Here is a 26,428-nt window from a genome sequence, read left to right as displayed (position 1 = left end):
TTTGGAGCTCAATGAAAGTATAATGTTCCTATAGATTAGTCATGTACCATTTTACCACGATTTGTATACAAATCAGTCTAAGCAAAGGACTCAAAGGATTTAGTATGGGTTTAAACACACCTAACTATTTATATAGCTAAGCATGACCTCAGCAGGATCTTATTCTCTCTATAACCTTTGACCTCTGGCCATCTGTATCAATAGGTGCTGCGTTTCTTTGCGCTGTGGGACCACACTGACTCTCTGTATGGGGAGGCCAGGCCTGTGACAATCCAGTACTATCTGGTGGATGACTCAGTGGAGATCCGAGAGGTCCATGAGCCCAACAGTGGCCGGGACCCCTTCCCTGTGCTGCTACGCAGACAGAGGCTACCCAAGAACATCAAACCAGACTGCAGTAAGTCTCAATTATTTTAGCTATTGGCACTAGTTTCTCTGTGTAGTGATCTAACTGGGTTAATGCTGGGAGAGCCCAACAGTGGCTGGGACCCCTTCCCTTGCAGCCTACGAACATCAAAACAGGTAAGGCCTGTTGTCGGCAAGCATTTTTCTAGTGAAAGAAAAGCAGCCAACAAGTGCTCAGCATATGTGGAAACTCCTTCAAGACGGTTGGAAAAGCATTCCTCATGAAGCTGGTTGAGAGAATGCTACAAGTGTGCAAAGGGTGGCTACTTTGAAGAATATCAAATATATTTTGATTTGTTTAACACTTTTTTGGCTACTACATGATTCCATATGTGTTATTTCATAGTTTTGTCTTCACTATTCTATATATATATATATATATATATATATATATATAGTACCAGTCATAAGTTTGGACACACCTACTCATTCAAGGGTTTTTCTTACATTGTACTATTTTCTGCATCGTATATGATTTTTTAATGGAATATCTACGTAGGCGTACAGAGGCCCATTATCAGAAACCATCACTCCTGTGTTCCAATGGTACTTTGTGTTAGCTAATCCAAGTTTATACTTTTAAAAGGCTAATTGATCATTAGAAAACCCTTTTGCAATTATGTTAGCACAGCTGAAAACTTGTGCTGATTAAAGAAACCTTTCTTTCAAAAACAAGGTAATTTGTAAGTGACCCCAAACTTTTGAATGATAGTGTATATATTATATATTAGTATTCAGAACCCTTGACTTTTTCCACATTTTATTACATTACAGCCTTATTCTGAAATGGATTAAATAAATACAAAATCCTCAGCAATCTACACATAATACCCCATAATGACAAAGCGAAAACAAGTTTAGACATTTTTGCAAATGTATAAAAAGTAAACACAGAAATACTTTATTTACATAAGTATTCAGACCCTTTGCTATTAGACTCAAAATTGAGCTCAGGTGCATCCTGTTTCCATTGATTATTCTTGAGATGTTTCTACAACTTGATTTGAGTCTACCTGTGGTAAATTCAATTGATTGGATATTATTTGGAAAAGCACACACCTGTCTATATATGGTCCCACAGTTGACAGTGCATATCAGATCAAAAACCATGCCAGGAGGTCAAACAAATTGTCCTTAGAGCTTCAACACAGGATTGTGTCGAGACACATATCTGGGGAAAGGTACCAACACATTTCTGCAGCATTGAAAGTTCCCAAGAACACCGTGGCCTCCCTCATTCTTACATGAAGTTTGGAACCACCTAGACTCTTCCTAGAGCTGGCCAACCGGCCAAACTGAACCATCGGGGGAGAAGGGCCTTGGTCAGGGAGGTGACCAAGAACCCGATGGTCACTCTGACGGAGCTCTAGAGTTCCTCTGTGGAGATGAGAGAACCTTCTAGAAGGACAACCATCTCTGCAGCACTCCAGCTATCAACTGTGTTTCTGATGACTATACAACATTCTCCATATCCTCCTTATGACTATACAGCAGTCTTCATATCCTCCTAATGACTATACAACAGTCTCCATGTCCTCCTAGTGACGATACAACAGTCTCCATGTGTTTACTTACTATACAACAGTTTCCATGTCCTCCTAATGACGATACAACAGTCTCCATGTCCTCCTAATGACTATACAGCAGTCTCCATGTCCTCATAATGACTATACAACGGTCTCCATGTCCTCCTAATGACTATACAGCAGTCTCCATGTCCTCATAATGACTATACAACAGTCTCCATGTCCTCCTAATGACTATCCAACAGTCTCCATGTCCTCCAAATGACTAGTCAAGTCTCCATGTCCTCCTAATGACTAGACAATAGTCTCCATGTCCTCCTAATGACTATACAACAGTCTCCATGTCCTCCTAATGACTATACAACAGTCTCCATGTGTTTATTGACTATATAACAGTCCCCATGTCCTCCTAATGACTATACAACAGTCTCCATGTCCCCCTAATGACTATACAACAGTCTCCATGTACTCCTAATGACTATACAACAGTCTCCATGTCCTCCTAATGACTATACAACAGTCTCCATGTGTTTATTGACTATATAACAGTCCCCATGTCCTCCTAATGACTATATAACAGTCCCCATGTCCTCCTAATGACTATACAACAGTCTCCATGTGTTTATTGACTATATAACAGTCCACATGTCCTCCTAATGACTATACAACAGTCTCCATGTCCCCCTAATGATTATACATTACATTACATTACATTTAAGTCATTTAGCAGACGCTCTTATCCAGAGCGACTTACAAATTGGTGCAGTCTCCATGTCCTCCTAATGACTATACAACAGTCTCCATGTCCTCCTAATGACTATACAACAGTCTCCATGTGTTTATTGACTATATAACAGTCCCCATGTCCTCCTAATGACTATACAACAGTCTCCATGTCCTCCTAATGACTATACAACAGTCTCCATGTGTTTATTGACTATATAACAGTCCCCATGTCCTCCTAATGACTATACAACAGTCTCCATGTCCCCCTAATGACTATACAACAGTCTCCATGTACTCCTAATGACTATACAACAGTCTCCATGTCCTCCTAATGACTATACAACAGTCTCCATGTGTTTATTGACTATATAACAGTCCCCATGTCCTCCTAATGACTATATAACAGTCCCCATGTCCTCCTAATGACTATACAACAGTCTCCATGTGTTTATTGACTATATAACAGTCCCCATGTCCTCATAATGACTATACAACAGTCTCCATGTGTGTATTGACTATATAACAGTCTCCATGTCCTCCTAATGACTATACAACAGTCTCCATGTCCTCCTAATGACTATACAACAGTATCCATGTGTTTATTGACTATATAACAGTCTCCATGTCCTCCTAATGACTATACAACAGTCTCCATGTCCTCCTAATGACTATACAACAGTCTCCATGTCCTCCTAATGACTATACAACAGTCTCCATGTCCTCCTAATGACTATACAACAGTATCCATGTGTTTATTGACTATATAACAGTCTCCATGTCCTCCTAATGACTATACAACAGTCTCCATGTCCTCCTAATGACTATACAACAGTCTCCATGTCCTCCTAATGACTATACAACAGTATCCATGTGTTTATTGACTATATAACAGTCTCCATGTCCTCCTAATGACTATACAACAGTCTCCATGTCCTCCTAATGACTATACAACAGTCTCCATGTCCTCCTAATGACTATACAACAGTCTCCATGTCCTCCTAATGACTATACAGCAGTCCCCATGTCCTCATAATGACTATACAACAGTCTCCATGTCCTCATAATGACTATACAACAGTCTCCATGTCCTCCTAATGACTATCCAACAGTCTCCATGTCCTCCAAATGACTAGTCAAGTCTCCATGTCCTCATAATGACTATACAACAGTCTCCATGTCCTCCTAATGACTATACAACAGTCTCCATGTCCTCCTAATGACTATACAACAGTCTCCATGTGTTTATTGACTATATAACAGTCCACATGTCCTCCTAATGACTATACAACATTCTCCATGTCCCCCTATTGACTATACAACAGCCTCCATGTCCTCCTAATGACTATACAACAGCCTCCATGTCCCCCTAATGACTATACAACAGTCTCCATGTGTTTGAATATACAACAGTCTCCATGTCCTCCTAATGACTATACAACAGTCTCCATGTCCTCCTAATGACTATACAACAGTCTCCATGTCCCCCTAATGACTATACAACAGTCCCCATGTCCTCCTAATGACTATACAACAGTCTCCATGTGTTTGACTATACAACAGTCTCCATGTCCTCCTAATGACTATACAACAGTCTCCATGTGTTTGACTATACAACAGTCTCCATGTCCTCCTAATGACTATACAACAGTCTCCATGTCCTCCTAATGACTATACAACAGTCTCCATGTCCCCCTAATGACTATACAACAGTCTCCATGTCCTCCTAATGACTATACAACAGTCTCCATGTGTTTGACTATACAACAGTCTCCATGTCCTCCTAATGACGATACAACAGTCCCCATGTCCTTCCTCCCCTCTCCAGAGCCCTTCCCTAGCTGTGTACTGGAGGTGTCCCCCCAGGAGGTGCACCAGTACTACTCGCCCAAGGACTTCCAGGTGGGCGAGACCCTGCAGCTGATGGGCCGGCGCTTCCTGCTCTACGACTGTGACGAGTTCACCAAGACCTACTACCAGAAGAACCACCCCGACCTGGAGCTCAAGCCCAAACCTGTGGTTAAGAAGACCACAGAGCTGCATGACAGGCATGAGGTGAAAGGACTGGATTGGTGGAGTTAGGGAGTGTTGGTTGGTGGAGTTAGGGAGTGTTGGTTGGTGGAGTTAGGGAGTGTTGGTTGGTGGAGTTAGGGAGTGTTGGTTGGTGGAGTTAGGGAGTGTTGGTTGGTGGAGTTAGGGAGTGTTGGTTGGTGGAGTTAGGGAGTGTTGGTTGGTGGAGTTAGGGAGTGTTGGTTGGTGGAGTTAGGGAGTGTTGGTTGGTGGAGTTAGGGAGTGTTGGTTGGTGGAGTTAGGGAGTGTTGGTTGGTGGAATTAGGGAGTGTTGGTTGGTGGAGTTAGGGAGTGTTGGTTGGTGGAGTTAGGGAGTGTTGGTTGGTGGAGTTAGGGAGTGTTGGTTGGTGGAGTTAGGGAGTGTTGGTTGGTGGAATTAGGGAGTGTTGGTTGGTGGAGTTAGGGAGTGTTGGTTGGTGGAGTTAGGGAGTGTTGGTTGGTGGAGTTAGGGAGTGTTGGTTGGTGGAGTTAGGGAGTGTTGGTTGGTGGAGTTAGGGAGTGTTGGTTGGTGGAGTTAGGGAGTGTTGGTTGGTGGAGTTAGGGAGTGTTGGTTGGTGGAGTTAGGGAGTGTTGGTTGGTGGAGTTAGGGAGTGTTGGTTGGTGGAGTTAGGGAGTGTTGGTTGGTGGAGTTAGGGAGTGTTGGTTGGTGGAGTTAGGGAGTGTTGGTTGGTGGAGTTAGGGAGTGTTGGTTGGTGGAGTTAGGGAGTGTTGGTTGGTGGAATTAGGGAGTGTTGGTTTGTGGAGTTAGGGAGTGTTGGTTGGTGGAGTTAGGGAGTGTTGGTTGGTTGGTGGGTGGGTGTTTTTTTTCTGCCCATGCCTACTTCTACACCCCATATCCTCTCCCTCGTTGGTGGGTGGGTGGTTCTGTTTGTCAGTCCATCAGTCCCAGTTGTATGAGAGGTTTCCTGTTTCTGTGTCACATACATCCCCTCACCTCTCCTATATTCCCTCTACAGGTTCCTCCCTACAATGGTTTTGGTTCACTGGAGGACTCCCTTCAGAATTGCCTGTCTCTGATCCCTGAGCCCCCGAAGAAGGATCTGATGAAGATGCTGGAGAATGACCACAAAGTTCTGCGCTACGCTGCCAGGATGGTGAGGGGCTGGAGGGGGGTTAGGAGAAAGAGGTTTACCTGGGGCTCTGGGAAGCTGGTTGCTGTAATACCCTTTTCACACTACTCAGACTGGTATTAGTATCACTGGTCAAGACATTGAAACTGAACCCCAGTAGGCCATGACAACCCCTGAGAAACATGTTTACATGTTAGTTCTGACATCTCACAGTCACCCTTTGAGTGTAACCAATCAGCATCTTAATTTTCTTCCACCCTGTCTCGCTCTATCACAGGACTCCCAGAATCCCCAGGACGAGGGCCGCCTCTTCATCTTCTCCTACTTCCTGTCCAGTGATATGATCAGCATCTTCGAGAAGTCCACGCGCAACTCCGGCATCATCAGCGGCCAGTTCCTGGAAAAGACACGCATCCCCAAGCCGGGCTGCACCGTGGACAAGCCAGAGTTCTATGGCCCGGCCGACTTTGCCATCGGAGACACCGTGGAGGGTAGGCTTCCTAGTGTTGTTCTGTTCACAGATATGTTTTAGCTTGGAGGAGATGTAGTGTAGCTCCTATAAAGTTTAGTCTAGTCCCAGATCTGTTTGTTCTGTCTTGCCAACTCCTATAGTCATTGATGGGGCGGATCTGAGACCAGGTTTAATTCTAGCCTCATTGACATTTCAGTCTATTTGGATCAGAACCTTCTTCCAACCAAAAACAGATGTATTTCACTGGTGAAGAGCAGTGATATTGTTCTATAGACCCTGTTGCCTCAGTGCATGAATGTCTCAGGTCCGAATTTCACATTTAATACAACCATCCAACTCTTATAGTCCCTTTTCCCTCCTACCCTCCCTCAGTTTTCAGACACCGCTTTGTACTGACCGATGCTGACCCCTACGTGCTGAATTACCTGGAGTCCATCTCGGATCAACTCCCCTCTCGCACCCTGAACTCCCTGAGACAGAGGCTGGGCGTGGCTGACCAGGAGGTGGACCCCCACACCGACCCGCAGTCAGGTAAGGACATAAGTGTCCACAGTTGTTGCCATGGTGACACACAAAGGACTCTATTCAACAGTGCAATTGAAATTTAAAGGCAATGTTCCCGCATTAGACGAGACTGCATTCATCGTAAACGCTGTTTACACTATATGACCAAAAGTATGTGGACACCTGCTTGTCGAACATCTCATTCCAAAATCATGGCTATTAATATGTAGTTGGTCCCCCCCTTTGCTGCTATAACAGTCTCCACTCCCCTGGGAAGGCTTTACACTAGATGTTGGAACATTGCTGCAGGAACTTGCTCCCATTCAGCCACAAGAGCATTAGTGAGGTCGGGCGATTAGGCCTGGCTCGCAGTCGGCGTTCCAATTCATCCCAAAGGTGTTCAATGGTGTTGAGGTCAGGTTCTTCCACACCAATCTCGACAAACCACTGGTAGTGAGTGTTGCAACCGAGGACAGACGGTTTTTACGAGCTACGCACTTCAGGACTCAGCGGTCCCGTTTCTGTGAGCTTGTGTTGCTCCTAGGCGTCTCCACTTCACAATAACAGCACTTCCAGCTGACTGGGGCAGCTCTAGCGGGGCAGAAATTTGACCAACTGACTGAAACACTGAGCTTTTCAGTAAGGCCATTCTACTCTGCCAGATTGCATGGCTTTGTGCTAGATTTTATACACCTATCAGCAACAGGTGTGGCTGAAATGGCGGAATCTACTCATTTGAATGGGTGTCCACATACATTTGTGTATATATAGTGTACAGTATAAACCATCCCCCCCTCTAACAGTATACTCAGTCCTCTCCTCCCTTCTTTCCTCAGAGGACATTGAAAGAGTGGAAGCCTCTTCTTGATGAGAGTAAGTGTTGCTCCCCTACAGAGCCTCTTCCCTCCCAACCACCTCAGATTATGAAACCAAAGCCTAGGCACACCCCTTGCTCAATATTTCTCATGATAAATAAATGTGATTGTGAAAACACTGGACCTCATGCCTGTCTCTGTAAGTGGGCTGACACCTACTGGACAGAATGAAACCTTTCATTCTGCCCTCTACGGCTCACCAACAGAACAATGTTTAAGGTTAAATATATACAGATTGAGACAAAATGGATGACCTTGTAATAAAGAATACCTCTTCAACACTTCATTAGGCTGTGTTCTTCTCTCAGTCCTCTGTGGTGGCTAGACCATCTATCTGTCCACGCCACTGTAGTGGAGACAAGTCAAGTGTTCTGGCTTTAAGGCTAAAAAGTCCCAATTAGTTGTAATTACACACAGAGAACACTTAACCGTTTGGAAATGTAAGTATATCAACAGGAGATTGTTGACATGAAAACACTTGCATAGCAGGTGTGATATTTGTATTTATTAAGGATCCCCATTAGTTCCTGCCAAGACAGCAGCTACTCTTCCTGGGGTTTATTAAGGATCCCCATTAGTTCCTGCCAAGACAGCAGCTACTCTTCCTGGGGTTTATTAAGGATCCCCATTAGTTCCTGCCAAGACAGCAGCTACTCTTCCTGGGGTTTATTAAGGATCCCCATTAGTTCCTGCCAAGACAGCAGCTACTCTTCCTGGGGTTTATTAAGGATCCCCATTAGTTCCTGCCAAGACAGCAGCTACTCTTCCTGGGGTTTATTAAGGATCCCCATTAGTTCCTGCCAAGACAGCAGCTACTCTTCCTGGGGTTTATTAAGGATCCCCATTAGTTCCTGCCAAGACAGCAGCTACTCTTCCTGGGGTTTATTAAGGATCCCCATTAGTTCCTGCCAAGACAGCAGCTACTCTTCCTGGGGTTTATTAAGGATCCCCATTAGTTCCTGCCAAGACAGCAGCTACTCTTCCTGGGGTTTATTAAGGATCCCCATTAGTTCCTGCCAAAGTAGCAGCTACTCTTCCTGGGGTTTATTAAGGATCCCCATTAGTTCCTGCCAAAGCAGCAGATACTCTTCCTGGGGTTTATTAAGGATCCCCATTAGTTCCTGCCAAAGCAGCAGCTACTCTTCCTGGGGTTTATTAAGGATCCCCATTAGTTCCTGCCAAAGCAGCAGATACTCTTCCTGGGGTTTATTAAGGATCCCCATTAGTTCCTGCCAAAGCAGCAGCTACTCTTCCTGGGGTTTATTATGGATCCCCATTAGTTCCTGCCAAAGCAGCAGCTACTCTTCCTGGGGTTTATTAAGGATCCCCATTAGTTCCTGCCAAAGCAGCAGCTACTCTTCCTGGGGTTTATTATGGATCCCCATTAGTTCCTGCCAAAGCAGCAGCTACTCTTCCTGGGGTTTATTAAGGATCCCCATTAGTCCCTGCCAAAGCAGCAGCTACTCTTCCTGGGGTTTATTAAGGATCCCCATTAGTTCCTGCCAAAGCAGCAGCTACTCTTCCTGGGGTTTATTATGGATCCCCATTAGTTCCTGCCAAAGCAGCAGCTACTCTTCCTGGGGTTTATTATGGATCCCCATTAGTTCCTGCCAAAGCAGCAGCTACTCTTCCTGGGGTTTATTAAGGATCCCCATTAGTCCCTGCCAAAGCAGCAGCTACTCTTCCTGGGGTTTATTAAGGATCCCCATTAGTTCCTGCCAAAGCAGCAGCTACTCTTCCTGGGGTTTATTATGGATCCCCATTAGTCCCTGCCAAAGCAGCAGCTACTCTTCCTGGGGTTTATTAAGGATCCCCATTAGTTCCTGCCAAAGCAGCAGCTACTCTTCCTGGGGTTTATTAAGGATCCCCATTAGTTCCTGCCAAGACAGCAGCTACTCTTCCTGGGGTTTATTATGGATCCCCATTAGTCCCTGCCAAGACAGCAGCTACTCTTCCTGGGCTTTATTATGGATCCCCATTAGTCCCTGCCAAGACAGCAGCTACTCTTCCTGGGGTTTATTATGGATCCCCATTAGTTCCTGCCAAAGCAGCAGCTACTCTTCCTGGGGTTTATTATGGATCCCCATTAGTCCCTGCCAAGACAGCAGCTACTCTTCCTGGGGTTTATTATGGATCCCCATTAGTCCCTGCCAAGACAGCAGCTACTCTTCCTGGGGTTTATTATAGATCCCCATTAGTTCCTGCCAAAGCAGCAGCTACTCTTCCTGGGGTTTATTAAGGATCCCCATTAGTTCCTGCCAAGACAGCAGCTACTCTTCCTGGGCTTTATTGTGGATCCCCATTAGTTCCTGCCAAAGCAGCAGCTACTCTTCCTGGAGTCAAGCAAAATTAAGGCAGTTCATACAATTTTAAAAACATTACAATGCATTCACAACACATTGTGTACCCTCAGGCCCCTACTCCACCACATCTACAGTACTAAATCCATGTGTGTGTATAGTGCGTATGTTGTTGTGTCTGTGTGTGTCTGTGCCTATGTTTGTGTTGCTTCAGTCCCTGCTGTTCCATAAGGTGTTTTTTTCAATCAAATGTTAATGCTTGCATCAGTTAGATGTGGAATAGAGTTCCATGTAGTACCGTGCGCCGTCTATAGTCTATTCGGGAATTGGGGACTGTGAAGGCATTTCTTGTGGGGTATGCATGGGTGTCCGAGCTGTGTGCCAGTTGTTTAGACAGACAGCTCGGTGCATTCAACATGTCAATCCCTCCTCCAATTTGAGCCAGGAGAGATTTACATTAATATCAACTCTGTGCACATGCAAGGACCAGCATTGCTGACCTGTTCTGAGCCAATTGCAATTTGTCCTTTTTTGTGCCACCTGTCCAGGGGGTGTACTTGTACATCAATCTGCCTCACTCTACAGAGATAGCTTCGTGAGCCAGGGCCTACTTACAGCCTATAGGGAAAGAGGCTGGCTGGCATGTAAGACTACAAAGACCCAAATCCATGCTTCCTCAATTCAAGTCAAAGTGCAGTGGAAGGGAGCATCAAAGGTCCCTCTCTCCAATGAGCTATGATAGGAATCAAGGGAGGAAGTAGAGAATTGACAGCTGGTAACGTTCAGACACAGCCCCTTTGGGCCTGCAATACTTCCTACATTGTGGCTATGGTCATTAGAGTAAAATGACTTGGAAACACTCAGTATGTTTTAACACATACAAAACCGATTTCCATCGTGGTAATAATGCAATAGACAAAAATAACTGTTCAAACCTCAGCATTTGAGAACCATGTATTATTTAAGTAAAAATAGAAAACTAAAAACAATGGAATAGCATGCAGTATTATCCCACATACATGGTGGTCATCAGGATGTTTGTGTAAAGTGGCCACAGCACGGTCCGAGCCACACTGACCATGGCCCAGAGGGAGGGGCCAAGGAGTAACCAGAGCCCCATAATTGGTCCAATCTCACCTTGGTCCCGCCCATCACTGATTGGGTAGCAAAGCCAGCACGCTCTGATATCCCTTTAGGACCACCGTAGAACCAGCAACATTCTTCCTGCACCAAGTAACCAGGGTCGTGTTTATTAGGGCACAAAACATTTTGCAGAGGAAACTGAAAATGAGTGTTTCTTCTTGGTCAAGTCCAGTCCGTCCACGTTTCAGTCAGTTTTCTTCTGTTTGGCGCCTAATGAATACGACTCATGCAAAAAGCGAAGGCGACTCATTCAACAGCAGAGCTGAAAAACAGCTGCATCTGGACAAACCCCAGACCAGTACAGTTCTTAACGCACAAGGAACAGGCACCAACACATTCAATATTACGTATACAGTGTGCCACAAATAACATACATCGTTCAGTATACATGGAGATCAGAACCCGAGTGTCCATAGCAGACAGTTGTATAAAAAAATACTGATATGATAGTAAATGTCTGTTCAGGGCTCGAGGGGGGTTTGGTTTTGGAATTGCATTTTTTAAGCCTTGTTGTGGCCATGGCGACATACGCAGCCCCCACATCACCTATGTTCACCTCCAGAAAATACGCAAAACAGGAAGAGGATGAATGGTGTGGGACCAGTTTCTTGTTCCTCTGATTGATAAGCCATATAGTCAGGGTCACTGTTCAGGCAGCCATGATGGGTGGAACCATTAGGGGGCCTTGATCTTCTTGGGTCGAGGAGAGGCTCCGTTCTCAGCTTTGATTGCGCCGTTTTCATGGTGGCCAACTGGAGGAGGGCATTCACACATTAACAAACCTAAATACACTTGCTGTAATAGAATGTCTTCAACTCGTACTATTAAAGAGCATGTCCACTCACTGGAGTCTCTCTTCAGCGGTCGGGGGGTTTGCTTGGCGGCAACCCTCTTCCTAGCGACCTGTTCATGTCTGAACTCTCGCCACCGCTTCAGCTGGAAACGGATAAACTTCCACAGGAGCCACGACTGGGTCAGACTCACCAGCAACAACACAGGCATCCTAGAGAGAGTTATGAGAGAGGGGGAGGGAGGGAGAAAAGGGGGAGGAGGGAGGGGAGCAGGAGGAGGAGGGAGGGGAGCAGGAGGAGGAGGGAGGGGAGAAGGGAATAGGAGGGAGAAGGGAGGGAGAAGAAGGAGGGAGGAGGAGGAAGGAGGAGGGAGGAGGAAGAAGGAGGAGGGAGAAGGAGGAGAGAAGGAGGAGGGAGAAGGAGGAGAGAAGGAGGAGGGAGAAGGGAGGAGAGAAGGAGGAGGGAGAAGGGAGAAGGAGGAGGGAGAAGGGAGAAGAGAAGGAGGAGGGAGAAGGGAGGGGAGAAGGAGGAGGGAGAAGGGAGGGGAGAAGGAGGAGGGAGGGGAGAAGGAGGATGGAGAAGGTAGGGGAGAAGGAGGAGGGAGAAGGGAGGGGAGAAGGAGGAGGGAGGGGAGAAGGAGGATGGAGAAGGTAGGGGAGAAGGGAGGGGAGAAGGAGGAGGGAGAAGGGAGAAGGGAGGGGAGAAGGACGAGGGAGAAGGGAGGGGAGAAGGATGAGGGAGAAGGGAGGGGAGAAGGACGAGGGAGAAGGGAGAAGGACGAGGGAGAAGGGAGGGGAGAAGGACAAGGGAGAAGGGAGGAGAGAAGGATGATGGAGAAGGGAGGAGAGAAGGAGGAGGGAGAAGGGAGGAGAGAAGGAGGAGGGAGAAGGGAGGAGAGAAGGAGGAGGGAGAAGGGAGGAGAGAAGGAGGAGGGAGAAGGGAGGAGAGAAGGAGGATGGAGAAGGGAGGAGAGAAGGAGGATGGAGAAGGGAGGAGAGAAGGAGGATGGAGAAGGGAGGAGAGAAGGATGATGGAGAAGGGAGGAGAGAAGGAGGAGGGAGAAGGGAGGAAAGAAGGAGGAGGGAGAAGGGAGGAGAGAAGGAGGAGGGAGAAGGGAGGAGAGAAGGAGGGAGGAGGGAGGGGAGAAGGAGGAGGGAGAAGGGAGGGGATAAGGGAGGGGGAGAAGGGAGGAGATAAGGAGGAGGGAGAAGGGAGGAGAGAAGGAGGAGGGAGAAGGGAGGAGAGAAGGAGGAGGGAGAAGGGAGGAGAGAAGGAGGAGGGAGAAGGGAGGAGAGAAGGAGGGGAGAAGGGAGGAGAGAAGGAGGAGGGAGAAGGGAGGAGAGAAGGAGGAGGGAGAAGGGAGGGGAGAAGGAGGAGGGAGAAGGGAGGGGAGAAGGAGGGGAGAGAAGGAGGAGGGAGAAGGAGGAGAGAGAAGGGATGGGAGAGGGAGAAGGGAGGGGAGAAGGACGAGGGAGAAGGGAGGGGAGAAGAAGGAGGGAGAATGGAGGGGAGAAGGAGGAGGGAGAATGGAGGGGAGAAGGAGGAGGGAGAAGGGAGAAGGGGGAGGGAGAAGGGGGAGGGAGAAGGGGGGGGAGAGGGGGAGGGAGAAGGGAGGGGAGAAGGAGGAGAGCAGGGAGAGGGAGTGTGTGTGTGAGAGAGTGCTTACACTTGCGTGTTATTTTATTATTTAACCAGGTAGGCCAGTTGAGAACAAAATCTCATTTACAACTGCAACCTGGCCAAGATAAAGCAGTGCGACAAAAACAACAGAGTTACACATGGGATAAACAAACTTAGTCAATAACACAATAGAAAAATCTATATACAGTGTGTACAAATGGCTTGAGGTGGTAAGGAAATAAATAGGCCATAGTAGCGAAGTAATTACAATTTTGCAAATTAACACTGGAGTGATAGATGTGCAGATGATGATGTGCAAGTAGAAATACTGGTGTCTGTCATTTGTGTACAATAGACATAGAAGCTACTAAAAAGCCTTACCGTATTAGCACAGTGTTGAAGTTTCCCATGTCCCAGTCCAGCCCCTGGTTTTCAGCACGGGCCAACCCAAAACCCACAGCCAGGAACACAAGTGTGAGGGTCACCATCCGCGTGAACACAAAGTTCACGGCCCACAGGTCAAACCTGGACACACATCAGTAAATAACAGAAGAAGTGGATTATGATTATTAGGATTGATCACAAGGCATTCAGTGCCATTAAAGGTAGAATCAGCAATAAGATATCATCATAAGCAGCAGGGAGACTTCCAGCATATATATATATATATAACACACACATTTTATATATTTTATATATATTTTATATATATATAAAATGTGTGTGTTTATATATATATATGCAAGGAGCCAATAGTGGGAGTCTTGGCAGGTTGTTTTTCAGGAAGTTGCCCCAATATGTCTGGTGATGTCATATTAGAGTCTACATTTAATGAAGTGCTGTTCACGTCACATTATAATATGAACAGCACTTCTATATGATATGTTGTTGTGCAGTTGGAAAGTAATGTAAGAAGGTTATGACAAAGGTAAGCAAGCCTTGTCCGAGCCAGAACGGCCCATTGGGCAGGAGCCTGCCTCCTGATTCTGTAGCGTGAGGCAGCTTGATGTACAAGTACACATCCTGGACAGTCGATCACAGGGCCTTACCCCCAATCTCCTTAATAATGAGTTCCAAGATGAGCAGGATCAGGTCCCAGTTTAAGAGTCTTTTGTATGACTCAACCGGACCTTCCAACCTTCCAATCGGAGGCCAGACACTCTAACCAAAAGCCCACAGAGTTGGAAATAGGAACTCACATCTTTTGGTGGCTCTCATCAGTGAAGTAGAATATTCTGGCGATGTGGAAGCCCAGCTCAGACAGGTACTGCAGACAGAGGAGTACCAGGCCCACAGGACTCAAACTGTGGGAGAGGAGGGAGGGACATGGAGGGGAGTAATTAGGATTATATGGGTGCTTAGATATGCTTGTGTATATGTGCTCATGCACTTTTATATGTATTTGTGCTAATATTAGGTACTTCTCTATGTTTACATAGGTGCTTCTAGTAATGCTTCTATTAGGTACTTCTCTATGTTTACATAGGTGCTTCTAGTAATGCTTCTATTAGGTGCTTACTTGAGCAGGTATGCTGCAGAGATGTGCAGCAGGTAGAGACAGATGTACTGCAGCTGGCGAGGGATCTCCTCCTGAGGAACAACAACAACGAGCAGTCACACCAAGAACTTCTGCTTGTCTGTCAACAGGAATGGAACCAGTCAGAAAGACGGCATGTGGGTGCAAACTAATATAGGGAATAGTTCACCCGAATGGCACGTTTCCATATTGTTTTATACCTGGAAAGTAAAGGAGTCTATGGACAATGAGATGAATTGCAGCTTTCAATGTCAGGAAAGTAACATGTGATTGTCATTTGGTTAAACAATTTTTACGTTGAATATAATCTGACAGAATTCCTTAGTCTATGGGCTGATTTAATGAAGATTTCCTTTCAGCTAATTTTTTTCGCACAGCACACACACACAGATATCAGCCCTCTGTTTCCCACAGCCTCAGCACTGACCTTGCGTACTTTCTGGAAGTAGAGCTCAGGTAGGGCGTGAAGCCAGTAGGCCAGCTGAGTGAGGTAAAAGAACTTCACCTGAAACCTGCAAGAGACAGAGACAGAGAGACGGAGAGACGGAGAGACAGAGAGACAGAGAGACAGAGAGAGAGAGAGGTTGTTCAAGGATACGGTACACAGCATGGGAACTACCGAGTGATTTATTGAAACCCTGGATTGCTGATGCTATGCATTTGTCATTGAGAGGCTTTGAAGCCACCGACAATCCCCAGTAGGATCAGTCTTCCATGGAAATGAATGGAATTCTACACTATTTCAATTAAATGTTTCAAGAACAAAATTACATGTATTTAAGTATGTTGTAGTGGCGACAGTAACATTAGTCACCTCAAAATGATACTTTAATTTAAATATTTTTATTTGTTTTAAGTTTTAACTTGTTTAGCTGACATAATATAATTTAAAGTATGCATTAAGGTGTCTAATATAATACATGTGGCAAAATCCAATGTAGACATTAATGCATTTCTCTATATTCCAAAACAATTAACAATCAATCAACAGAGCCCATCATTAAATAGCACACCCAACTACCTCATCCCCATATAGTTTTTTTTGGAACTCAGTTTTGCACCCCAGTTTCTCTACTTGCACATCTTCTGCATCTATTCACTCCAGTGTTAATGCTAAATTGTAATTATTTCGCTACTATGGCCTATTTGTCTTACCTCCCTAATCTTACTACATTTGCACACACTGTACATAGATTTTTCTACTGTATTATTGACTGTACGTTTGTTTATTCCATGTGTAACTCCGTTGTTTTTGTCGCACTGCTTTGCTTTATCTTGGCCAGGTCACAATGAAAACTGGTTCTCAACTGGCCTACCTGGTTAAATAAAATAAAAACAGCGCCCCATCAGTCATCTATTGTATATATAATATAGTGCATGAGGAAAATATTCAGACCCCTTGACTGATTCCACATTCTTACATTAGACTTATTCTAAAATAAATAAAATAGTCCCCCCCCCCTTCCATCAATCCACACGCAATACCCCATAATGCCAAAGCAAAAACAGGTTTAGACATTTGTGCAAATGTATTAAATTAAACTGAAATATCACATAAGTATTCAGACCCTTTACTCAGTACTTTATTGAAGCACCTGGAGTCTTCTTGGGTATGACACTACAAGCTTGGCACACCTGTATTTGGTGAGTATCTCCCATTATTTTCTGGAGATCCTCTCAAGCTCTGTCATGTTGGATGGAGAGCATTGATACACAGCTATTTTCAGGTCTCTCCAGAGATGTTCGATCAGGTTCAAGTCGGGCTCTGGCTAGGCCACTCAAGGACATCCAGAGACTTGTCCTGAAGCCACTTCTGCGCTGTCTTGGCTGTGTGCTTAGCATCATCCTGTTTGAAGGTGAACCTTCAATCCTGTCTGATATCCTGAGGAGGTTTTCATCAAGGATCTCTCTATACTTTGCTCCGTTCATATTTCCCTCGATCCTGACTAGTCTCCCAATCCCCGCTGCTGAAAAACATCCCCACAGCATGATGCTGCCACCACCATGCTTCACTGTAGGGATGCCTCCAGGTTTCCTCCAGGTGTTCTGTACAGCACTTTGAGCTGATGTACGAAGGGCTATATAAATAAATTTGATTTGATCTGAGCCTTTGCATTCTTGCCAAATATTTCAATCTTGATTTCAGCAGAGCAGAGAATCTTGTTTCTCATGGTCTGAGATTCTTTAGGTGCCTTTTGGCAAACTCCAAGCAGGCTGTCGTGATTTTTACTGAGGTGTGGCTTCCATCTGGCCACTCTACCATAAAGGCCTGATTGGTGGAGTGCTGCAGAGGTGTTTGACATTCTGGAAGGTTCTTCCATCTCCACAGAGGAACTCTGGAGCTCTGTCAGAGTGACCATCGGGTTCTTGGTCACCTACCTGACCAAGGCCCTTCTGCCCCAATTGCTCAGTTTTGCTGGGCGGCCACTCCAGGAAGAGTCTTGGTGGTTCCAAACTTCTTCCATTTAAGAATGATGGAGGCCACTGTTATTGGGGACCTTCAATACTGGAGAAATGTTTTTGTCCTTCTCCAGATCGGTGCCTCGACACAATCCTGTCTCGGAGCACTACGGACAATTCCTTCGACCTCATGGCTTGGTTATTGCTCTCACATGCACCGTCACCTGCGGGTCCTTATGTAAACAGGTGTGTGCCATTCCAAATCATGTCAAATTTACCACAGGTAATTTCAATCAAGTTGTAGAAACATCTCAAGGATGATCAATGGAAACAGGATGCACCTGAGCTCAATTTCAAATCTCATAGCAAAGGGTTGGAATAGTTATGTAAATAAGGGGCCAGTTTGTTAATAAATTTGCAAAAAAATCTAAACCTGTTAGCCCTTTGTCATTATGGGGTATTGTGTGTAGATTGATGAGGATTTTTTATTTAATCCATTTTTGAATATGTGTGAAATGTAACAAAATGTGGATAAGTCAAGGGGTCTGAATACTTTGAGGCACTGTATGTATGTATGTATGTATGCATGTATGTATGTATGTACAGTGGGGCAAAAAAGTATTTAGTCAGCCACCAATTGTGCAAGTTCTCCCACTTAAAAAGATGAGGCCTGTAATTTTCATCATAAGTACACTTCAACTATGACAGACAAAATTAGAAAAAATAAAATAAAATGACGTAGGATTTTTTATGAATTTATTTGCAAATTATGGTGGAAAATAAGTATTTGGTCACAAGCAAGATTTCTGGCTCTCAGACATCTAACTTCTTTAAGAGGCTCCTCTGTCCTCCACTCATTACCTGTATTAATGGCACCTGTTTGAACTTGTTATCAGTATAAAAGACACCTGTCCACAACCTCAAAACAGTCACACTCCAAACTCCACTATGGTCAAGACCAAAGAGCTGTCAAAGGACACCAGAAACAAAATTGTAGACCTGCACCAGGCTGGGAAGACTGAATCTGCAATAGGTAAGCAGCTTGGTTTGAAGAAATCAACTGTGGGAGCAAGTATTAGGAAATGGAAGACATACAAGACCACTGATAATCTCCCTCGATCTGGGGCTCCACGCAAGATCTCACCCCGTGGGGTCAAAATGATCACAGGAACGGTGAGCAAAAATCCCAGAACCACACAGGGGGACCTAGTGACTGACCTGCAGAGAGCTGGGACCAAAGTAACAAAGCCTACCATCAGTAACACACTACGCCGCCAGGGACTCAAATCCTGCAGTGCCAGACGTGTCCCCCTGCTTAAGCCAGTACATGTCCAGGCCCGTCTGAAGTTTGCTAGAGAGCATTTGGATGATCCAGAAGACGATTGGGAGAATGTCATATGGTCAGATGAAACCAAAATATAACTTTTTGGTAAAAACTCAACTCGTCGTGTTTGGAGGACAAAGAATGCTGAGTTGCATCCAAAGAACACCATACCTACTGTGAAGCATGGGGGTGGAAACATCATGCTTTGGGGCTGTTTTTCTGCAAAGTGTAAAGGAAAGAATGAATGGGGCCATGTATCGTGAGATTTTGAGTGAAAACCTCCTTCCATCAGCAAGGACATTGAAGATGAAACGTGGCTGGGTCTTTCAGCATAACAATGATCCCAAACGCCCGGGCAACGAAGGAGTGGCTTCGTAAGAAGCATTTCAAGGTCCTGGAGTGGCCTAGCCAGCCTCCAGTTCTCAACCCCATTGAAAATCTTTGGAGGGAGTTGAAAGTCCGTGTTGCCCAGCAACAGCCCCAAAACATCACTGCTCTAGAGGAGATCTGCATGGAGGAATGGGCCAAAATACCAGCAACAGTGTGTGAAAACCTTGTGAAGACTTACAGAAAACGTTTGACCTCTGTCATTGCCAACAAAGGGTATATAACAAAGTATTGAGATAAAATTTTAATATTGACCAATTACTTATTTTCCACCATAATTGGCAAATAAATTCATTAAAAATCCTACAATGTGATTTTCTGGATTTTTTTCTCATTTTGTCTGTCATCGTTGAAGTGTACCTATGATAATAATAAATAATAATATATGCCATTTAGCAGACGCTTTTATCCAAAGCGACTTACAGTCATGTGTGCATACATTTACGTATGGGTGGTCCCGGGAGAACCCACTACCCTGGCGTTACAAGCGCCATGCTCTACCAACTGAGCTACAGAAGGACCATTACAGGCCTCTCTCATCTTTTTAAGTGGGAGAACATGCACAATTGGTGGCTGACTAAATACTTTTTTGCCCCACTGTATGTATGTATGTATGTATGTATGTATGTATGTATGTATGTATGTATGTATGTATGTATGTATGTATGTATGTATGTATCTCACTGGAACTACCCCTACAGGTCTGGTTAAGATTAGTCTGCTATTCCATTTCAGATGCAGACCCTGTTTAGTCATCATACCGGAGGTGGACATGTGGGTAGTTCTCCCAAAGGGTGCTTGGGTGAAACACGTATCCTTCCTGCAAAGGGAAAAGGGAGACAGTGGAATTGTTCATGAAGTGTTGACCTAACACTACACATTGATGTGTGTGTGGCTGCGTATGTGTTTGTGTGCGTTTCTTACTGTTATAAGTATGTAGAAACTCCACACGCTGGACACCAGGTGAAACACACACAGCTGGCCTGACTCACTGAACTTGGTGTTCTTGCTTTTTGAGAGATGGAGGCGCCTATTCACTTTCTACCAACAACAAGTCATTATGATACAAAATTAAGTGTACAACAATAAAATTACCTACAAACAAGATGGCTATTTTTAGCCACTCTGAAGCCCTTCTGAGGGGTGTACTACAAAGCAGGACCAATGGGTTAGCCAGCTAACTTTGATAACAGAAATAACTACTGATTTTATGGTTCATTAAAAAAAAAGCTGAACCTAAATGTCTTTTCATTTGTTAAATAAATTACAGTTATATCAGAAAATGTTGACCAGTTTGCTGGCTAACTCCATATCCTGCTTGGTAGTACACCCCTCTGAGCAGAGACATGCTGTTCAAGCGTTAAGCCATCGTAAAACACATGATTATGGAGCTCGAGAGGAAATAATAACAATCACATTACCTTTTTTTGAGATCAACCATTTTTATTCCAATCTCATTCCTGTTACCTGGGTCCCAGATCTGTTTGTGCTGTCTTGCCAACTCTTATGGTCATGGTCATGCTAAACTTAGGAGTTAGGAAGATAGCCCAAACAGATTTGGGATCAGGGCCCGTATCCACAAAGCATCTTAGAGTAGGAGTGCTGATCTAGGATCAGTTTAGCCTTTTAGAATTTTTGCTATAATGAATAAAGAATATAATGGTATAGATCCTAGATCAGCACTCCTACTCTGAAATGCTTTGTGGATACGAGCAGAGGCTACATTCCTGTGTCCTGCAAGTTATCTAGGAGAGCAGACAGAAGGATAACTCAATTTGACCTTGTGACCTCCTGAGGAGTCTGTCTGGAGTAGGCCCATTGACGCTGATCTAAGGTCAGTTCCCCATGTCCACTTCAAATGGTTCATGTAATGATTGACTGATCCTACATCTGTGCTTAAAAGGGTGCTCTTCTACTCAGACCTGAATCTCCATTTCACCACTTGTGTTTCACTACCACTGTATCAATAAGTCGGGCCACCCCGCCTAGCCCCATTGACTCCAGCCTGTAATAGTTTAGCATATATTGGTTTCAATTGACAGCCAGTTCAGATGCCAGAGTGCCTTGGCTGTTTCTTTGGGAACCTTTGCACCCTACTTAGAAAAAATAATCTAGGGGATACAAAAACACTAATACCCAAAATGCAGTGGGTCTTGGTAGTACTTACATCCAGGACGTACTCCTGCACCACGGCGTGGAGGATGATGGTGATGAAGAAATAGAAGAGGATGGTGGTGCAGTCTTGCCAGCCGTACTGGTACAATGTCACCTCTCCCTCTGGACAGACGGACCGAAGGACGAACAGACAGACAGACCAGACAGGAAGACCAGACAGGAAGACCGTCAGACAGACGGACGGACAGACCGTCAGGCAGGAAGACCGACAGACAGGAAGACCGACAGACAGGAGAACGGACGGACAGACAGACAAGCAGGACAGACAGCCGGACGGACAGGAAGACAGACGGGAGGACAAACAATGGAGAACAGCGAGGCATAATGAATAACAAGGGACACTGGTCATACACACAAACGTAGGCTACAGCTAGGAATGCGTTGATGACAACAGGTATTCTCAGAGCAACTTATTATCTGCTGCTCTTTCAGACTCAACTAGAATACAAATCAGGCCTAGATCAAATTCACATTGTGGAATGGGTAACAGATGCACTCTCGCTTTAATAGCGGGGTGCTCATCCATATATGACAAGGACTTCCAATTCAATCCCAAGTTCAAGAATCATTGGGAAACTCAAGTTTTTTTTTAAGGACTAAAAGACGTCACCTCATTTCACAATTTTTTATGTATTTTTTGGGGCCGGGCAGGCTAACATGTTTTGGCAGTTACGCCTTCCTCAGTACTTGAAAGGGTTTGAAGTGCAGTGCACTTGATTTAGCTTGGCGTTTTCACTTTCTATTCCATTGGTTCCATTGTACTAGGCAAACTAAACCAAGTGCAGCTCAAGTATCTGAAAGTATTTGACCCAGGTCTGATAGAAATAGCAGATAGGCTTACTCTAACAAAGGGTTTACACAGGCAGCCCAATTCTGAATTTTTTCCCCACTAATTGGTCAGAATGAAGCTGCCTGTGTAAATGCAGCCAGAGGGATGCAATGCCACTGAGCATATATACAGTAGGTCTAGATCCTTTTAGTCCATAGTATGTCTTCATCCTAAATGGCACCCTATTCCCGACATAGAGCACTACTTTTGACGAGAGCCCTATTAGCCCTGGTCAAAAGAAGTGCACTATATTAGGAATAGGGTGCCATTTGGGACGCATAGCTGATGTGGTAGTAGTGCAGCATGGGGGTTGTGGATGTAGTGCAGCATAGGGGTTGTGGATGTAGTGCAGCATAGGGGTTGTGGATGTAGTGCCTCATAGGGGTTGTGGATGTAGTGCCTCATAGGGGTTGTGGATGTAGTGCCTCATAGGGGTTGTGGATGTAGTGCAGCATAGGGGTTGTGGATGTAGTGCAGCATAGGGGTTGTGGATGTAGTGCAGCATAGGGGTTGTGGATGTAGTGCAGCATAGGGGTTGTGGATGTAGTGCAGCATAGGGGTTGTGGATGTAGTGCCTCATAGGGGTTGTGGATGTAGTGCAGCATAGGGGTTGTGGATGTAGTGCAGCATAGGGGTTGTGGATGTAGTGCCTCATAGGGGTTGTGGATGTAGTGCAGCATAGGGGTTGTGGATGTAGTGCAGCATAGGGGTTGTGGATGTAGTGCAGCATAGGGGTTGTGGATGTAGTGCAGCATAGGGGTTGTGGATGTAGTGCAGCATAGGGGTTGTGGATGTAGTGCCTCATAGGGGTTGTGGATGTAGTGCCTCATAGGGGTTGTGGATGTAGTGCCTCATAGGGGTTGTGGATGTAGTGCCTCATAGGGGTTGTGGATGTAGTGCCTCATAGGGGTTGTGGATGTAGTGCCTCATAGGGGTTGTGGATGTAGTGCCTCATAGGGGTTGTGTCACAAACCTGGTGACGGTGTGCTGATGTTGTACTGAGGTTGAATAAACAATATGGCAGTCTTTGCTGTTGCCTAGAAAAGAGAACCATAATCACATTACATCTATCCTGTCTGACTATCTTCTTGACACTGCCAAGTGACTTGCCTATGCATGACCTCCTCTATAATGCAATCAAGTACAGACAGTCTGGTAATGGACGTGTTTGTGTGTGTCTCTATCCTCAAACTGCTTCAAAAAAATGGCTACTTTCTCAAACACCTCCCACTTTAGGGCGTAATTTGACGTTGTGCTTTGAAAATTAATCCGGAGAAGGATGTAAATGTGGCCTGCAATTCTGGGTGTCCCTGCATCTGGAGGAACCCCTCTTTATAAGATAGGAATCTGGTACACAGGAGGGTCGGGGGGTACAGTAGGTGGTGTTGGATGCACACAGAAGAAGGTGGGGGTGACACCGGTGGCTAGCTAGGACAACAACAGTAGAGTGTTGTTTGCCCCCGCCTGTCAGGCACTGCTTTCCCACAGTTCTGTTAAGGACTGCAAGGGCAGGTGTTCGGCAGGCTGGAGTGAAGGACACTGTGTCCTAGCTAGGACTCCAGTACACAAATCAGGGGAAATCCAGAATATCAAAAATCTCACAAGATGGCATTCATGCAGGAACCAATGGGATGCTTGAGGGGGGTTTACTGCAGCTGCAGGAATGCCCTCAATTCAAGGCTGCAATCACACACTATTGGAATGCCGGGGTATGACTGTGCTGTAGAAAGAGAAAAACAAAAAAATGTAGGCTCGGCATGACACGGCTTGCATTGACGCTACTTCACAGTGGACTAAACTCTAGACTGGAGTGCACTAACAAGTTGCCAACATTCCATGTGCGCGGGGGCCACTGGTGCATTGTCAAAACTAATGCCCACCGAGTTCATGAGAGAGGATCTCGTTTACGTGGCTATGGAAAGTGAAATGTTCACACATTGGATTTCACTCTTTTTCCCATAGTCTATAGGAACACAGAGGCAATAGCTCGCTGAAGGGAAATTAAATTCCGGATTGACTCCTAAAGAGCCTAGGCTAAAAAAAACAATAAATCGCACCAATGAAAATTACTTTGCCAAACAAACCATACTGTTATTTTAACGGATTATACTACGGCAAGTGTTTCTGTGCCAATTCATCATCCAATGACGACCATTTCTGGTCGAACCATTCAAGTATCTAATCACAAACTCAAACAGGTACAATTTTAGGCCTACATTTGTCCTTTAATTAAAATGACAGCTAGGGCGCAGATAGACAATGGGACACAATTGGTATCAAGAGCATAGGAAAGTGAGCCAGTCTACTCTTTCATTGCAAAATAGCATCGCTCAAAGATGGAGACGTGGCAGTTTAACAGCGGACTAACGTTACCGGAGTCGAAAAGATTTGGCAACGGGCTGGTATAAAACATGTATGGCCATTAGATGTGCCTTAAATGAGTTTTTCGTTGATGTCAAACATACCGAACGAGTTCATTAGTTGAACATCGATGCAAAATGAAAAAAGGTACCACATTGTCAGTTTTGCATTGTTTTTACAAATTGACAACACTTTAAAATGGGTTAATCATATGCAAAAAAATGTTTACATTTGAAATGGAATTTGTCCCGTTTTAGCTGACAAAAACGTAGATTAAATAGCCTACAGACTGATGTTTGAGATGAAGGAAATGATGCTGTAAAGATGTCCTGTCTTTCGCTTCAACTTGAACACAAACCATAAACACATTCTGCTAAACTGTTACTTTGTAACCCTAGGTAGACAACTGTTGCATTGTAACAAAAACTGCAACAATGTATTCGTCAAAAAAATTGAAATCAGAATTCATCTCACCTCAAACATCAATCCAATGAGAATAAAAATGACCAAACTAAAGATGATATCGGCATGATTTTGTATTAAGAATTCCTGGCTGAAGAAGGGATAACTCTTGTTTCTCCTCCGGAATGCCATTTCAGCAGAATTACTTTTCCCCAAAAATGTTCTGCCTGTGAAGTTCAGAAGTTAACTGTTTCCCCACTCTGCGCATGTGCACATTCTTAAAAGGGGAGGTTTTTGAAATTCCTCATTAAAGGCAAGGCGAAGTGAAATTCCTTCAGAATTCCAGAATGGTACACAACGTTTATAGAACTTTCAAAGCATTTTCTTATTTACAACAATGTTCGAAATTATTTGTATGTAAAACTAGTTAGCATTAATAACTGAGCGAGCTTGTTTACAAATCACCCTCTTTTCAAAAGGACAAATAACAATGTTCGAAATGATTTGTATGTAAAACAAATTACCCCATATTACCTATGCATTACCATGTAATACCTACAAGCATAACATAACTTATTTGCTTTCAATGTAGATATAAAATAATATAATGCATACATTAATTTGTACACAGAATTCAATGAAAGACCAAATAATTCAACTGCTTTTTGCATTATGTCCACCCAATATAACCTTTATTGCTTCTTTGTTATCAAGCCACCAGTGGCCTTGACCTATGGAACAAAATGTTGAATAGACAAACACCTGAGAGGGAGAAAACTATGACAAGCAGCATCATTTTAGTGTTCTGTATACGTCGGCTATGAATCTCATCCTGGCTCCTTTATAGAACATTTAGTCAACATCACAATGATCCCTTATAAGAGAGATGGAAAAGTTAGCACAGAAAAACATGTCTTGGATATCCCTTAGGTACAATTGAGGTGTGGAAACTTAACCATGGGCCTGAGACAGTACAAAAACATATTAAATAGCATCTCAACCGAAAAACTGCATTTAGCAAGTTAACATGTTCAACATGTCTTTGAGACAAAGAATAAAAAAAACATTTTTTGATAACAATGTACCTTAAAAATATTAATTAGCTCTTAGCAATAAATGTTTGTTAATATGAACAACTTCGCAAAAGGCAAATGGTGTTCTATAAAAGCGAGACACCTGTCAAATTTCAGCGTCAAACAGTTTTGTCGAGACGACATTGGAGCCTGTCTGTCCTAAGCAGTGACAGCAAATAAATGTATATGTTCACCTGTGGTGTAGCCATTACTCCACACCATAGCAAACGGTGGCAAAACGTTTTTGCACTGAAAACTGTTTGCTTCCGGTTGGTTTTGTTTGGTTCCTAGTGAATACCCCCCTGATCATATGTTCATTTTGGGGGGCAGGGGGGAGCGAGCATCATTTCAAAAGAATAACAAAAACACACAAGGAAATTAGAAGTGCACGGATACTATCAATGGTACTTGGTATCGGGCCGATATGCTACTACTTGAACA

General features: G+C 44.5%; 2 protein-coding genes across 6 annotated transcripts in view; one reads left to right on the top strand and one right to left on the bottom strand.

Annotated features, from left to right (window-relative positions):
• The window catches only part of efhc1 (EF-hand domain (C-terminal) containing 1), a 25,872-nt gene extending 10,415 nt beyond the window's left edge, over positions 1-15,457 (top strand). For 2 of the 5 annotated variants that reach the window (XM_052471305.1, XM_052471301.1), the window contains exons 6-11: positions 205-397; positions 4,483-4,709; positions 5,681-5,818; positions 6,072-6,285; positions 6,639-6,797; positions 7,607-7,929. In XM_052471305.1, the coding sequence (XP_052327265.1) occupies positions 205-397; positions 4,483-4,709; positions 5,681-5,818; positions 6,072-6,285; positions 6,639-6,797; positions 7,607-7,638 (963 nt within the window). In that variant the 3' untranslated portion in view covers positions 7,639-7,929. Of the gene's footprint in view, positions 1-204; positions 398-4,482; positions 4,710-5,680; positions 5,819-6,071; positions 6,286-6,638; positions 6,798-7,606; positions 7,930-14,938; positions 14,958-14,985; positions 15,005-15,146 lie in introns of those variants that run through there. The other 3 variants (XM_052471302.1, XM_052471304.1, XM_052471303.1) reach the window with 3 other exon arrangements.
• Positions 10,884-26,428, bottom strand: LOC118374265 (translocating chain-associated membrane protein 2-like). Its single transcript, XM_052471306.1, has 11 exons — positions 24,987-26,428; positions 23,125-23,188; positions 21,315-21,424; positions 20,072-20,188; positions 19,909-19,967; positions 15,464-15,548; positions 15,019-15,089; positions 14,699-14,803; positions 13,881-14,024; positions 11,934-12,091; positions 10,884-11,840 (listed from the first exon to the last, which is right to left on the bottom strand). Exons 1-11 carry the CDS (start codon positions 25,104-25,106, stop codon positions 11,764-11,766), a joined length of 1,110 nt encoding a protein of 369 aa, XP_052327266.1. The 5' UTR covers positions 25,107-26,428; the 3' UTR covers positions 10,884-11,763.

This window comes from Oncorhynchus keta, chromosome 19, assembly GCF_023373465.1.
Source record: "Oncorhynchus keta strain PuntledgeMale-10-30-2019 chromosome 19, Oket_V2, whole genome shotgun sequence".
NCBI classification, from domain to species: Eukaryota; Metazoa; Chordata; class Actinopteri; order Salmoniformes; family Salmonidae; genus Oncorhynchus; species Oncorhynchus keta.
The sequence above is the reverse complement of the archived record's forward strand: the minus strand, read 5'-3'. Positions and strand labels throughout refer to the sequence as shown.

Excerpts from the sequence above, each read along its gene's own strand:
- LOC118374265 (XM_052471306.1), bottom strand. The coding sequence starts at position 25,106 with ATGGCATTCCGGAGGAGAAACAAGAGTTATCCCTTCTTCAGCCAGGAA. Across the intron at positions 19,968-20,071 it reads GTTTCTACATACTTATAACA|GAAGGATACGTGTTTCACCC; the intron begins GTAAGAAACGCA and ends TTCCCTTTGCAG. Across the intron at positions 14,025-14,698 it reads GATGAGAGCCACCAAAAGAT|GTTTGACCTGTGGGCCGTGA; the intron begins GTGAGTTCCTAT and ends ATGTGTGTCCAG.